General features: G+C 36.0%; 1 protein-coding gene and 1 long non-coding RNA gene across 3 annotated transcripts; both read left to right on the top strand.

Moving 5' to 3' along the window:
- The first annotated feature begins 4,174 nt into the window (after positions 1-4,174).
- LOC310731690 (uncharacterized protein) lies at positions 4,175-6,967 on the top strand. Its single transcript, XM_083551470.1, has 8 exons — positions 4,175-4,300; positions 4,456-4,785; positions 4,867-5,295; positions 5,394-5,492; positions 5,591-5,615; positions 5,703-5,746; positions 6,502-6,678; positions 6,832-6,967. Exons 1-7 carry the CDS (start codon positions 4,243-4,245, stop codon positions 6,636-6,638), a joined length of 1,122 nt encoding a protein of 373 aa, XP_083407596.1. The 5' UTR covers positions 4,175-4,242; the 3' UTR covers positions 6,639-6,678; positions 6,832-6,967.
- A 4,854-nt stretch (positions 6,968-11,821) lies between these two features.
- On the top strand, positions 11,822-14,122 carry LOC310731504. 2 transcript variants are annotated; one of them, XR_014535237.1, is made up of 5 exons: positions 11,822-12,078; positions 12,181-12,510; positions 12,592-13,248; positions 13,918-13,942; positions 14,044-14,122. It is a non-coding gene; the product is annotated as an uncharacterized lncRNA (long non-coding RNA). The 2 variants fall into 2 exon arrangements; XR_014535238.1 differs by lacking the exons at positions 13,918-13,942; positions 14,044-14,122 and adding an exon at positions 13,550-13,898 and having other exon boundaries at positions 11,823-12,078.

The following is a 14,122-nucleotide window of genomic DNA, read 5'->3' as shown; positions in this document are numbered from 1 at the left end:
TGTTCCTTCCTTGGTGCACTTTTGATAGATACAGGCCAATGCAGACCAGGAACATCCCACAAGAGCTGCAGTTTTTGGAGATGCTCTGACCCAGTCGTCTAGACGTCACGATCTGTCGCTTAAATCTTTTTACGCTTGCGCATTTTTCCTGCTTCCAACACGTCAACTTTGAGGACAAAATGTTTAATTGCTGCCTAATAAATGAATCCATCCATGAATAGATAACCCTAACCCTAACCCTAGATAGATAGATAGATAGATAGATAGATAGATAGATAGATAGATAGATAGATAGATAGATAGATAGATAGATAGATAGATAGATAGATAGATAGATGTGTGGAGACATTTTCTTTAAATTTCAAATAATGTATAGTAAAAATCTATCTACCCAACTGTCTGTCTAATACACTATATATATATATATATATATATATATATATATATATATATATATATATATATATATATATATATATATATATATATATATATATACTTGTCTATCTGAATCATGGCATCTCTGTCTACCTGTCTTACCCACAGAATGTACTACAGAATGTCTATTTGTTTTAGAGATTGTGTTTTCTTTTATAAATTCTATTATTACACAGCAGAGAAACACTGGATTAACAAGCTTTCTGTTTTTCAGACTCTTTAAAAGCCCAAGATAAAAAAGCTAAAATTAAATATAAATCATTAAAAACATTGTACTTTCAAGGTAAGTGTGAACACATAAAATGATGCCATTAAACCCTGTTTACCCCTGAATGATTATAGTACTTATTATATACTTAAAAGATTCATGTAATGTGTTGTTCTGGGTTTCCACAAATAGGCCTACTGAACCATTTCATTATGCATGAAAAACGTGTTATTTTTGTTGTTGATGTATTTCATATGAGATTACTAATCTGCCATTTTTAAGATAAAGAAGGTGTGTTCATGTGTGCATGATTTAAAGAGTACAGTGAGGGATATCAATGGAAAAACTCCTGAACCTGGAAGAAATCTATACCCATCGCTGCTTTAGAAGGGCCTTGAGTATCATCAAGGCCAGATCCCACCCTGGACACTAACTCTTTGTCCCCTTACTGTTGAGGAAACACTACAGGTTCATTGTTAGTGTATTATTGCTCATCAGTTCCCCTCAACCACAAACCCTGATCCTTAAAAGAAATCCTGATAAACCTTCAGTGTAATAGGACCCATTGTTTACATGACTTCTGCACACCCAACATTGATATAGAATCTACACAGACTTATTTGTACAAATCCAGATTACTGAGTGTTTCACACTACCTCGTCCTCATACTAACTGTTCCACACTGACTCTTCCCGAATATTGACTATATATATATATAAATATGCTCATATATATTGACTTTCACACAACCTCATTCTCATACTAGCTCTTTTACACTACCTTGTCCCCATATTGACTGTTTCACACTACATCAGAAAGAAATAGAAGAAGAAGAAGAAGAGTGTGATTGTCTTTAAAGGGTCCATTCGCAGTACGGTGTGGTATAAAGTGCCACTGTGTTGTGCAAGTTCAGACTCATATTAAGTGAGTGATAGAAATAAAGTGAAGATTGTTTCACATCGCCTCATCTTTACACTGACAGGTAGTTTCACACTTCCTCTTCCTGATATCGACTGCTTCGCACCACCTCATCCTCATCCTGTTTCGCAGTACCACAACCTTGTATATATTTTGACTTTCACACTAATTAAAGGGAACACAACAGCAGGTGCGCACAGAAAACAGGAAGTGACAGAGAGACGGAAGGACGAAATTCAACATGTGAGTGAGAGTGACCTCTGGCGGTCGGTGTGAGAATTGTCCATAGTATTAGTGGATCACGGTTTATTTATTGCTGAATTTTGCTCTGTTCTGAATGATAAAGAACTGATCATTTTGCAGATTTCCAGATACATTTTTATCGTCTTTATCCACATGTTATAATTGGGTCAAATGACTTCTCATGAGACAGAGATCTTAGGAGAGTTTAAGGATGGATAAAGAGATTCTATTAAAACAGCTGGCTTAGGAACATCTGTGAAAGCTGTAACTATGGATAGATGTGACTGGGTTGAATTTCTCAGCCTGTGCTAAGGTTGAGTTAGTCATATTTACACGATGTGGATAAAGAACTGAAACACCTGACCTTTCCAGCCATATGTGGTTCTTTCCTGGAGTGTTGGACAAAGCTGACATCACACGATTGTATAAGACGTCTTTGGATGTGGTAACATTAAAATTTTTTTTTACTTGAACTTGTAGAACCAGCATGACAATACCCCCTGTGCATGAAGATATGCTTTACATGGGTTGGAGTGGAAGATATTCTGCTAAAGAAGCTCTGACCTCAACCCTATTGAACAATAAATTGGAATTCGGACTGCACCCCAGGCCTCCTCACCTCACCTACATCAGTACCTGACTTTAACACCCCTATTACTAAATAAGCAGAAATGTCCATAAAATCTGATGGAAAATCTTCCCAGAAGAGTGGAGGTTATTATAACAGCAAATGGGGACTAAATATGAATCTTATGCTCATGTGTCCTCAAACTTTTTTCAGCATAGTGTATGTATGCAAAGTATTTTTATTCCCAAAATCAATTCTACCAAAAGTTCATCAATTAAAATTACAGTTTTGCAGTTCATATGTCTTGTAACAAATGCTGGACATGTTTCAAAAATGGAGGTGTAATATAATATACACACAAAAACAGAAAACAGGAAAAAAAAGTGACAAACTGGAATGCTGTGGTGTTTGATGGGAAATGGATACAACTCCAGCTGTGGCCTGAAACCAGACTACAATTCAGTATATATGAATGGATAGATACTCAACATCCTTTTTTCCTGTTTGTACTCAATTTAATTAAGTTTCTATTTACACATATATACACTATATTGCCAAAAGTTTGCGAACACCAGGTCATAAGTACGGTATGTGCTTTTCGAGCTCATCATCGTATTCCACATTTAGTCCCAATTTGCTCTTATAATTCCCTCCACTTCTCTGGGAAGATTTTCCACTTTTTTATCCTCTTTTGCATGTGGACTTTTATGTTCATCAGGACAAACACAAAGGCAGGTACTAATGTAGGTGAGAAGGCCTTGGGTGCTGTCAGTGTTCACATTCAACCCAAAGGTGTTCAGTAGGGTTGAGGTCAGTGCTCTATAGCAGGCCACTCAAGATCTTCCTCTCAAAACGATATCTTCATGGAGCTCGCTTTGTGCACAGAAGCATTGCCATGATGGAACAAGTTTGGAGAAGAATCACACATGGCAGAAAAGGTCAGGTGTCCCATTATTTTTGTCCATATAGTGAACACTGTCCCAAATCCGCTTTACACAGTTAAAGATGGTATAAAGTTGGAATGTTTAAGTTTAGATTCTATAAATGTGTTCATTATTAGTTTATCACTAATGAGTTAACCAGTGGTGAATGTGATGAAGAAAAACTCCCTAAATGGTATAAGGAAGAAACCTTGAGAGGAACCGAACTCAAACGAGAACCCATCCTCATCTGGTTTGCACGAAATGTCCATTAATTACACTTCCATCATAGTTAAGGTGTACTGTTCAGTAATGAATGCTTAATAGCATATCTGTTAATGTAAGCTGTAGTTCTGAGCCACTGCTGGTATGAACTACAGTCCAAATCCAGCCGTAAAGTTCTCGAGTGGCTCAGTGATACTCATACCCATGTTTCTTTCCTTCTTTTTAAAAAGGAAGTCAATTCACAATGGAATTAGTTGAGTAGTTATACTTATACAGACATTTCCTGTTTAGGACAATCTATTTCCCAAACATCCTCCTCATTATCCAACCGTCAACTTTCCTCTTATCAAGTGTGAATTATTCGCCCATAAACTTCATGGAATCGATAAATCATTGTGAACGTTTTACACTGAAGCATATCCTTACACACACACACAGTTGTGAACACACACACACACACACACACACACACACACACACACACACACACACACACACACACACACACACACACACACACACACACACACACTTTTGAGTTTGAAAATGTTTCACTTGTGAAACCCACAAGATCTGACATCCGCCTTTTTCTTCTATTTTTTTGGAAGACTTCCTTCACTACTTCCAGTTGATGCATGTTAGACCACTGCCCAAGAAAAAAAAAGAAAAACAAAAACCTCACTTCTGCCCTTTTTTCTCCTGCGACAGTATAAACAGCAGTAATGGGGTGGTGGTGTTTCGTCCTCCTGGTCATTTCTATTTTTCTCAGTAAATGCCTCGGTAAGTAAATTGTTTCTCACTTTAGTTTGTGTATTGTTCAATATTTAATATTAATTAATTTAGTCATACTTTTCATGAACAGCTTTCTTTCTAAACATTTCAGGTTATAGAAATGTACAATGGTGTAAGTATTTGTTTTTGTTTTCTCCCTGAAGGACACACTGAATTCATTTATACAGTGAAGGAAGAAGTGCAGTTGATTTGCAGCACTAATAAATGGCAAATAAGCACAAAGTCTGACAGTGTAATTGATGTGAGTTGTACAGTGGAATGTGTTCATCATGAATCACACGTGATAAACCTGAATAATATCCAGAAATCCTGCACAAAGACAGATTCAGTCAAAGTTGGTGAAAACTGTACTCTAAAAGCAAGAAGTGGATTTTTTCGATGTGTTTCTGTTCTGGATTTTGGTTTCTTGTTTCCATTCAAACCGTCTCTCAACACTGTTACATCATACGTAGTCGCTCACGCAAATGAAGAAAGTGAGTACGTTTTCATTTTCTGTATTTTCTCAAGAAGATTTTTGTTCCTCAGAATAATCAGTAAAACTGTTTTTCCCTCAGTGACGACCAAATCTGAGGAAAGATCTTCAGTCAAGCTAACTGAAGGGGGAGATGTTCTGTTAAACTGCTGTTTTAACTTTACAGCAGGATATGACCACCAGGAATTTACTGTGTACTGGATTAAGACCATTGAAAGGAGCAGCAGCTGTGTGTATTCTTATGATTTGGACATGAATGCTGTGAAGTACAATCACCACTGCAATGTGCAAGAAGATCTGCTTCACAGGATCTCGAACGAATCTCATAGCAAAACCAGCCATAACATCAGGATCAGAAATGTAACAGAGTCAGATGCTGGACAATATCTCTGTGTCTTACACGTGCACACACAGTACATGGCAAAAGGCAACTGGAAGATCATAAATAATATTACAGTCAGTTTACATAAAGACAAAGGACCTGAAATATCAAGAAACAACAGCAGTGATGGTGAGTTTCTGCATGTGTGTGTGTGTGTGTGTGTGTGTGTGTGTCTTTGCCTTTAGTAATTTAATTCTACTTACATTGTAATTGTCATGTATACACAGATATCAACACAAAACTGATCCCTTTATATGCTACAATTTCCGCATTGCTGGTTCTTGCTGTAATTGGGATTATCTGGAAAAAGACTAGAACCTCGTCCAGTAAGTCCTTTATAATAATTAAAGTATGGGTTCTGTGCATTTATTCATGTGCTAATACCTACTGTATGCAAAAACATAACAAATCGTTGTTTTGACAGGATCTCAGGCGATAGAGCTGCAGAGGTAAGCACTGGCAGTATAACCTGTTGCCTGATCAAGACCTCTGCTATAACGTATTTCTAATTCAACACGTTTTTTTATAACGTACAGGAACCAGAACGGGGACGATACAAAAGAAGCTGCTGATATGGAATGTAAGTCTGTAAATTATTACGTCTTTCAAATGTACTCAAGTATTCAAAGTACTATGATTTATTATGGCTATAATGTTCCTATTATCATTTTTATCACAAGATTATTTGCTTAATCAACTCGTGTTGTGTAAAAATCATGTAAATGAGGTCACGTGTGTTGTGGTGAGTTCGAGTCTGGAGTTTCTTCATCATTTATTCCTCTCTAAATGTTCTGCTTGATGTTGAACTGATGCTGAACTGTATGTTGGTGATCAGTAGATGCACAGAGCGCCAATCAGAACACGTGTAAAACAGAGCGTGCGCTCGATCCTGATTGGTGACTCGCTGTGTTTCACCAGTTACGTTTTTATCCTCATTAATAAAAAGAACGACGGATTTCACAAAATGTCGAGTAAAATGTAAAATCTTTGATTTTGAAATGGAGTGAAGTTACAGTTAAAATCTCCACAAATGGAAATACTTTAGTAAAGTACGGACACGAAAAAAAAACCCCACAACAACTTAAGTACAGGAACGAATTATGTTTACTTCGTTACTCTCCACCACTGCTTTTATAATTATTTTTTTAAAAGGTGGAATCTTTCCAAACCTCCCTAAACTATTTCACTAGGTGGCCTGAGTGAGGTGTGAAATGTGTGATGGACTGGTGTGTATTCCAGTCCTGCGAGCAGTGTTTCTTAGATAAGATCCAGTTTCGGTCCAGGATTAAGGTCTGAACATGTATGACAAAAATGTACACTCCATGTTATATACAGGTTCTCCATATGCTGTGGGGATTGGAGAAGAAGAGATTACGTTTAAGTCCAAGAGGGAGGCTGTAAAACAGGGAGGCCAAGAAGAAGCCGCATATTCGGTGGTAAAGCAGAATGACTTGTATGAATCCGGAGCATAACAAGACACCAACATTTACATCATTAAAGGGATTTTTCAAGGTGAATGAACGTTGACATTTACTGAAGTGACGGTGACTGCATGTATATGATTTCTGTCTATAAAGCAACAGTCAATACAGTGAAGTTTTAGGTGTAGGATCACTGGGATCCACAAGCATTATAATAAAACGTATTAAATTGTGTATTCAACAGGTTTAATGATCGACGCTTCCATATCTACTAGGGATGTACATCTCCATGATTGATGCCGATGCCATTCGCATCTCGATGCATATCCAACCATACGATACATTAAAGATACAGCTACAGATGCCATGCAATACGATTCAATGATTCAATTCAACACAATGCGATTCAATGCAATGGAAAAAAATATGATTCTATGCAATTCAATACAGTAGATAGTTTTCTATTAAATTATATTTTTTATTAAATTATTATTATTATTATTATTATTATTATTATTATTATTATTATTATTATTAAATAAAACCAGAGGTTCTTTTCCTGTTGTGTCTGCAGGAAGGTACAGCTCTACCTCTGCCATGTTAATCTGTATTCTGTGTGACTCTCAGGACGCGCCTCGGAACTTAGCGAATCGCTAAATCTTACCATATCTATACAATATACAATATCTACTATATACAGTATTAACATATTTACTGTGTGCATTGCCAACAATTTCTTTATCAGATGTAAATGATGTAAATATAATTACCGTGTGATATCTATCCTTATTATATATACATTATTATATAGAATTTGTGTGCTTATGTGTACTTTATATTGTGCTGTGGTTTAAAAATTATTTTGCATTAATTATTTTGTGCTGTTATGTTATTGTTTATCCAAAATAAAATGGATGTGGTGCTGCAATTAATTGTGTGTGTATTTATTGTTTTAAGATTGAGCAGGATCTAATGGGAGGGTTGGTTATGCTTGCTGGGGTAAAAAGTGGACACCCAACCACCACACCCACACACACACACACACACACACCCACACACACACAAACACACATGAGAATAGTCTTACATTGGTCAAGAAAACCACAAGTGCTAATGTCTGCTTTCCTGGGAAACAAACAAAACTCTCTTATAGTTGTGTGTTCGTAGCCACAGCATGAGCAGTATTGGTGTTGCAGTGTTTCATTTTCTGGTGTTAGTAGGTGGATTTTTTAAGTCTTCTTTTGTGTATTATCATTAAATCATTCTTTAGACACATTGAGTTATATCTCGGCAGATATGTTTGTGTAACTATACATATATACATACATACATACACACACACATACAATTCCACATTTAGTCCCCATTTGCTGTTTGATTTGTGCTCATTGAGCTACAAGAGTGTCAGTAACTCATGTACTGATAGTAGTCAGGTACTGATGTGGGTGAGGAGGCTGTGGATGTGCTGCAGTCAGTGTTCACATACGTTGTTCAATAGGGTTGAGGTCATGGCTTGAAAGCAGGAGATCTTCCACTCCAAACCAATTTATAGCATATCTTCATGGAGCTGGCTTTGTGCACCAGGGGCATTGTCATGCTGGAACAGACTCAGATCTCCTAGTTCATGCGAAAGAAAAATGTCATGTTATACACAGTGGTGTTAAAAACGTGTTTCCCTTCCTGATTTCTTATTTATTTGCAAGTTTTTCACACTTTAATGTTTCAGATCGTATTTAAATTTAATTTAAATATTAGTAAAATATAACAAGTGAATACAACATGCAGTTTTTAAATGAATGTTTTTATTATTGAGGGAAAATAAAATCCAAAACTACATGGCCCTGTGTGAAAAAGTGTTTGCCCCTAAACCTAATAACTGGTTGGGCCGCCCTCAGCAGCAACAACTGCAATCAAGCGTTTGTGATAACTTGCAACGAGTCTGTTACAGCGCTGTAACTGTGTTTTATCAAACCTGAGTTCAATTTCTCTTGCCACATCAGAGGTGGCAAAAGTACACACATCCTTTACTTAAGTAAAAGTACAGATACTCATGATTTAAAATACTCGGGTAAAAGTTTAAGTTCTGATTATACCTTTTTTTCCCTCAAGTGAAAGTGAAGAAGTTTTGGCTCTGACTTGTACTTAAGTAAAAATTAGTTATTACTTCTACCTGTTTTAGTGTCACGCTGGTAACTGGATTCACATCATATTAATATTATGGCTGTCAATCAAATTAAACATTTAATCACAACATAATCGCACATTTCTATCTGTTCTAAATGTACAATATATCAATACTTCCTGTTTTTAATACTTTAAGCAACATGGACATTAAGAAATATGGATGCAACATAGAGCATGAAGCAAATTCTTGTAACTGTTTTAAAGTAATAATGGTGGTTTAAATGACGTAAATCATCAGGGCACCAAACGGAACCTTTGCTGTTTCCACACGGACAGTTAATGAGGTGATACCGGATAAACTGCACCTCTTCAAGTCAAGAAGCTTTTATCAAAATAATACTGATTTATGGTATAAATAATACTGATTTATGTTTTCATACCGATTACAGAATCAGATCATATTTTTATTTGAAGTGAATGTGGGTAATGTAAAAGACTTTTCGAGTTTTCTACACATATATTTATTATGTCTGTGAGGTAAATATTCACTGAGATTCAGGTTGTGTGTTTGTGAAGAGAGATGACATGGCAGAGAGCGCCCCCTGTCGGTTTACTTTATTTTACAAAAACACAGCGTTTTGTTGTTATTACAAGTAAATACAAATAAAATTAGACATTTTACAGATTCGAATGATGTTTTGTTTTTATCTGTACAATCAAAAAGAAAGTTTGTTTCGCCATTATGAAGGAAAAACCCACAAAACGCCACCCAGAGGGTAAATTGTGTGAATTATGGCGGATTTGGTGTTTGATTTGAGACTTGGTGCAGAAATAAAACAAATGTTAACTGATTAAAAATATTTTTGGGTGGAGTTTATTTATTTATTTTATATCTAAGTGAAGAAAGGACGTCGTGAATAAATGTATGTTGTGCTGAAGGTTTTAATTTCGCCTCTTTTATATTTAGTTATTATTAGTTATTTCGAAATGTGCGCTGAATTGATATCGTGTTAATAAAATTTAGTGCCGTTTAAAATAATTCGCTTTTGTACTTTAACAGCCCAATATTAATACAAAACTAATTAAAAATGTTGTTCCCTAATGAATGTGTCCAGACTGAACATCCACATATAGAATACAAGCAGAGAAAAGATGATGATGATGATGATGATGATGATGATGATGATAATCAGGTGATCAGGAATGTGTCTGTTCTCAGTCATGTTTACATCACTGACTCCCTCTGTCTCATCAACGTTAACTTTACTTCTTGTTGCTTTCTCAGTGGATTAAAACTAAAGTAACGAGCTGTTTTGAAAATGTAAGAAGTAAAAAGTACAGATATTTGTGTAAGAAAGTAATGAGTGAAAGTAAAAAGTTGTCTGAAAAATAAATAATGAAGTACTGATACAAAAAAAATCTACTTAAGTACAGTAACAAAGTATTTGCCTGTACTGTAATGAAGTACTTTTCACCTCTGTGCCACACCCAGGCCTGATTACTGCCACACACAATCAAGAAATCTCTTATAGTGAATACACTTTAACACCACTGTATAAAATTAATATATATATATATATATATATATATATATATATACTTTTGACAGTAACTAATACTGTAACGCGTTACTTTTAAAAATAAAGTAACTCCGAGAGCAAGACGAGTTTCTCAAAGTGGAAATATGCTCATTATTTCACTTTAGTTGAGTATAAAGACAAAAACTTTTGAGTCAAATGTAAACTGTGTCTTTCTGGTTCAAAACTTGTATCTACTGCGATAAACAGAAACTCCAATCTGTTGAAGCTCCTCCAGGAACTCCATGCCTGAGGAGCTAGAAGCTAGAGGCTAACCCGGTGTTCTACACTGTTGATAGTTTTCATACTTCAGCTGTGAAAGGAACATTTTTAAGAGCTCAACACAACAGCAGAAGCCTCTTCAGTTTTTGATTGTGAATATATAATTCAGCTTGTTTTGTTCTTTATTTTAGAAATCCTTGTGATATATTCAGTTTGTGCTGCTCTGACTTTAATATAATAGTGTTTAAAAATTACTTTGTGTTCAAGTCAGTTTTGTGTTTGTAGACCATAACACATAAAAGGGCATTAATGGGAACATTAAATAAGGTTCATTAAAAAAGTAACTAAAAAGTTACTTTTAACAGTTACGCATTACTTTTTGGTGTAAATAATCAACAAAGTAACAGAGTTATTTTTTGAATGAAGTAACGAGTAACTGTAACTAGTTACTATTTTTTAGTAACGAGCACAACACTGTATATATATATATATATATATATATATATATATATATATATATATATATATATATATATATATATATATATATATATATATTACTTGCTCAGGACACCGCGAGACAATGCTTGAGACTCAGGGAAACAAACCGCAACAGACTTACATAAGCACAGGTAATGACACACAGGTGGAGACAATTGCTAATCAGTGCAGGGAAGAAATGAACACACTGGCGACATCTGGTGGTTAAACAAAAAAAAGGCAAGAACAGAGCAGAAAACAGAGTCCCGACTCACACTGAAATTCTGACATTTATCTCATCATTATTTTTAAAAAGTGTCAGTATGATGTGTTTAAACTTTGACACCACCCGAGTTTAATCGAGTTGATCTCCATTGTGCACAGGACTGTGTTGTTTTGATCTCACACAGTGAATTGGACAGAGGTGGTGTGTCCTGATTCCTGAGTATCAGTCCAAAAAAACAAAAAGAAACATGTAGGACGCTGCTGTTGTAATGTTTTACTCAAAGAACTTAAACACTTTTGATGTCTTCGATTCACTTTCCTGCCATGCCTCTGTTCACACTTCCAACCACAGCATACAAGCTCTCTCAGACATCAATACTGTGAAGACCTTTTAAGCAAGTGAGCAAAAAAAGAAGACACACACACACACACACACACACACACACACGCTGTGTCTAGTAACAGGAAAAAGTTGTGACCTCCACCACTAACCACTAACCCTCTCTCTCTCTCTCTCTCTCTCTCTCTCTCTCTCTCTCTCTCTCTCTCTCTCTATATATATATATATATATATATATATATATATATATATGTGTGTGTGTGTGTGTGTGTGTGTGTGTGTGTGTGTGTGTGTGTGTGTGTGTGTTTCTTCTTTTTTTGCTCACTTGCTTAAAAGGTCTTCACAGTATTTATTATACTTCAGGAGCCACGATTCTTGAATTTAGTTTAATTCTACACTTCATAAAGAAAAGCAGAAACATTTCCAGCAATTCTCATTTCAGATTTTCTTCAGTATAGAATAATTGTAAAAATGGTGTTTCATCCGTTTGTCCTTTTGAGTTTCTTCCTCAGCAGTAGCCACGGTGAGTGCTGTTTACATTTCCTTTTGCTGAATGTTATTGTGGGTTACATGATATAAATAAATGATAATCCAGATCTCTTAGTACATTTTCTTCTCCCTGAAGGACACACTGAATTCATTTATACAGTGAAGGAAGAAGTGCAGTTGATTTGCAGCACCAATAAATGGCAAATAAGCACAAAGTCTGACAGTGTAATTGATGTGAGTTGTACAGTGGAATGTGTTCATCATGAATCACACGTGATAAACCTGAATAATATCCAGAAATCCTGCACAAAGACAGATTCAGTCAAAGTTGGTGAAAACTGTACTCTAAAAGCAAGAAGTGGATTTTTTCGATGTGTTTCTGTTCTGGATTTTGGTTTCTTGTTTCCATTCAAACCGTCTCTCAACACTGTTACATCATACGTAGTCGCTCACGCAAATGAAGAAAGTGAGTAGGTTTTCATTTTCTGTATTTTCTCAAGAAGATTTTTGTTCCTCAGAATAATCAGTAAAACTGTTTTTCCCTCAGTGACGACCAAATCTGAGGAAAGATCTTCAGTCAAGCTAACTGAAGGGGGAGATGTTCTGTTAAACTGCTGTTTTAACTTTACAGCAGGATATGACCACCAGGAATTTACTGTGTACTGGATTAAGACCATTGAAAGGAGCAGCAGCTGTGTGTATTCTTATAATTTTGGTATGAATGCTGTGGAGTACAATCACCACTGCAATGTGCAAGAAGATCTGCTTCACAGGATCTCAAACCAACCTGATAGCAAAACCAGCCATAACATCAGGATCAGATATGTAACAGAGTCAGATGCTGGACAATATCTCTGTGTCTTACACGTGCACACACAGTACATGGCAAAAGGCAACTGGAAGATCATAAATAATATTACAGTCAGTTTACATAAAGACAAAGGACCTGAAATATCAAGATACAGCAGCAGTGATGGTGAGTTACTGCATGTGTGTGTGTGTGTGTGTGTGTGTGTGTGTGTGTGTGTGTGTGTGTGTGTGTGTGTGTGTGTTGAGCACTGTTTCTTCCCCCTAACAGTACTGAATTGTTTCTCCACAGATGTCGAGTCTCTCATCCGCTTATGTGTTACACTGCCAATAATCCTGGTTGTTCCGATGGCTGTTATGGGGGTTTATTTCTGTAGAAAGACTGAAACTTCACCAGGTCAGTTTTATTAAAGTTTTATAATAATAATAGATTTACTTTTATTTTTTTAAATAACGGTACAGAGCCTTTCAAAGTCTTATGGTTTTCGAGAGACACATGCATGTTTTCTGTGCAACAAAATCAGTAGTGTATCTGTATAAATGTTCAGATGTTCCACTTTATTATCATTGAAAAATTCTCCCTTAGCAGAGCAACAACTTTACACTTTCAGACAATTCATTTCTCCAAACATGAAATCTTTTGCCATGTCTCTTGTAAAACTGTTGTTTGAACCAAACATGTTCTTCACTAGTTGGAGATTTTCTCTCTGACCTTGTGATCCAGTTCATCTCAGAGCAGTTCAGTAGGATTGAGGTGCGGTGACTGGGCAGGTCATTCCATAACAGATAAACACTCCAGACGTCTGTTTGCTCTTTAAATAACTCTTACAGAACTCGGATGTATTCGTTGCTTCTGCTCTACTTCTTGTTGTAGACACTGATCACATCTTCTCTCCAGTTTTTGTGTGTTTTTGCCTTTTTCAGAGTTTGTTGCAAAGAAGCAAAAGAAACTTGTTTGTGTCTCAACAACCATAAAAGACTCGGTGTTTCTACACGTTTCACAGCCACTGTATGTTAAAAACCCAATGTTTTATACATAATTTAATATAATTGTTAATTTTTACAGAATCTCAGGTGATGGAACTGCAAACGTAGGTTATTACATACATTATATTTTGGAAATTAATTTTACCCCCATTAATGTCTCTGATGTCCAAATTCCTGTGATGTTTCTATTATTTTTCCTTTGCAGGCTGTAACAGAGAGAGGACACTTCGAGGTCTGAGAGAGAGAGAGAGAGAGAGAGAGAGAGAGAGAGAGAGAGAGAGAGA

This window comes from Silurus aristotelis (assembly GCF_946808225.1).
Source record: "Silurus aristotelis genome assembly, chromosome: 9".
NCBI classification, from domain to species: Eukaryota; Metazoa; Chordata; class Actinopteri; order Siluriformes; family Siluridae; genus Silurus; species Silurus aristotelis.
This window is presented reverse-complemented; position numbering and strand designations above follow the sequence as displayed.

Coding starts and splice junctions, on each gene's coding strand:
- LOC310731690 (XM_083551470.1), top strand. CDS start 4,243: ATGGGGTGGTGGTGTTTCGTCCTCCTGGTCATTTCTATTTTTCTCAGT. Junction 5,296..5,393: donor AAGAAACAACAGCAGTGATG/GTGAGTTTCTGC, acceptor ATGTATACACAG/ATATCAACACAAAACTGATC. Junction 5,747..6,501: donor AGAAGCTGCTGATATGGAAT/GTAAGTCTGTAA, acceptor TGTTATATACAG/GTTCTCCATATGCTGTGGGG.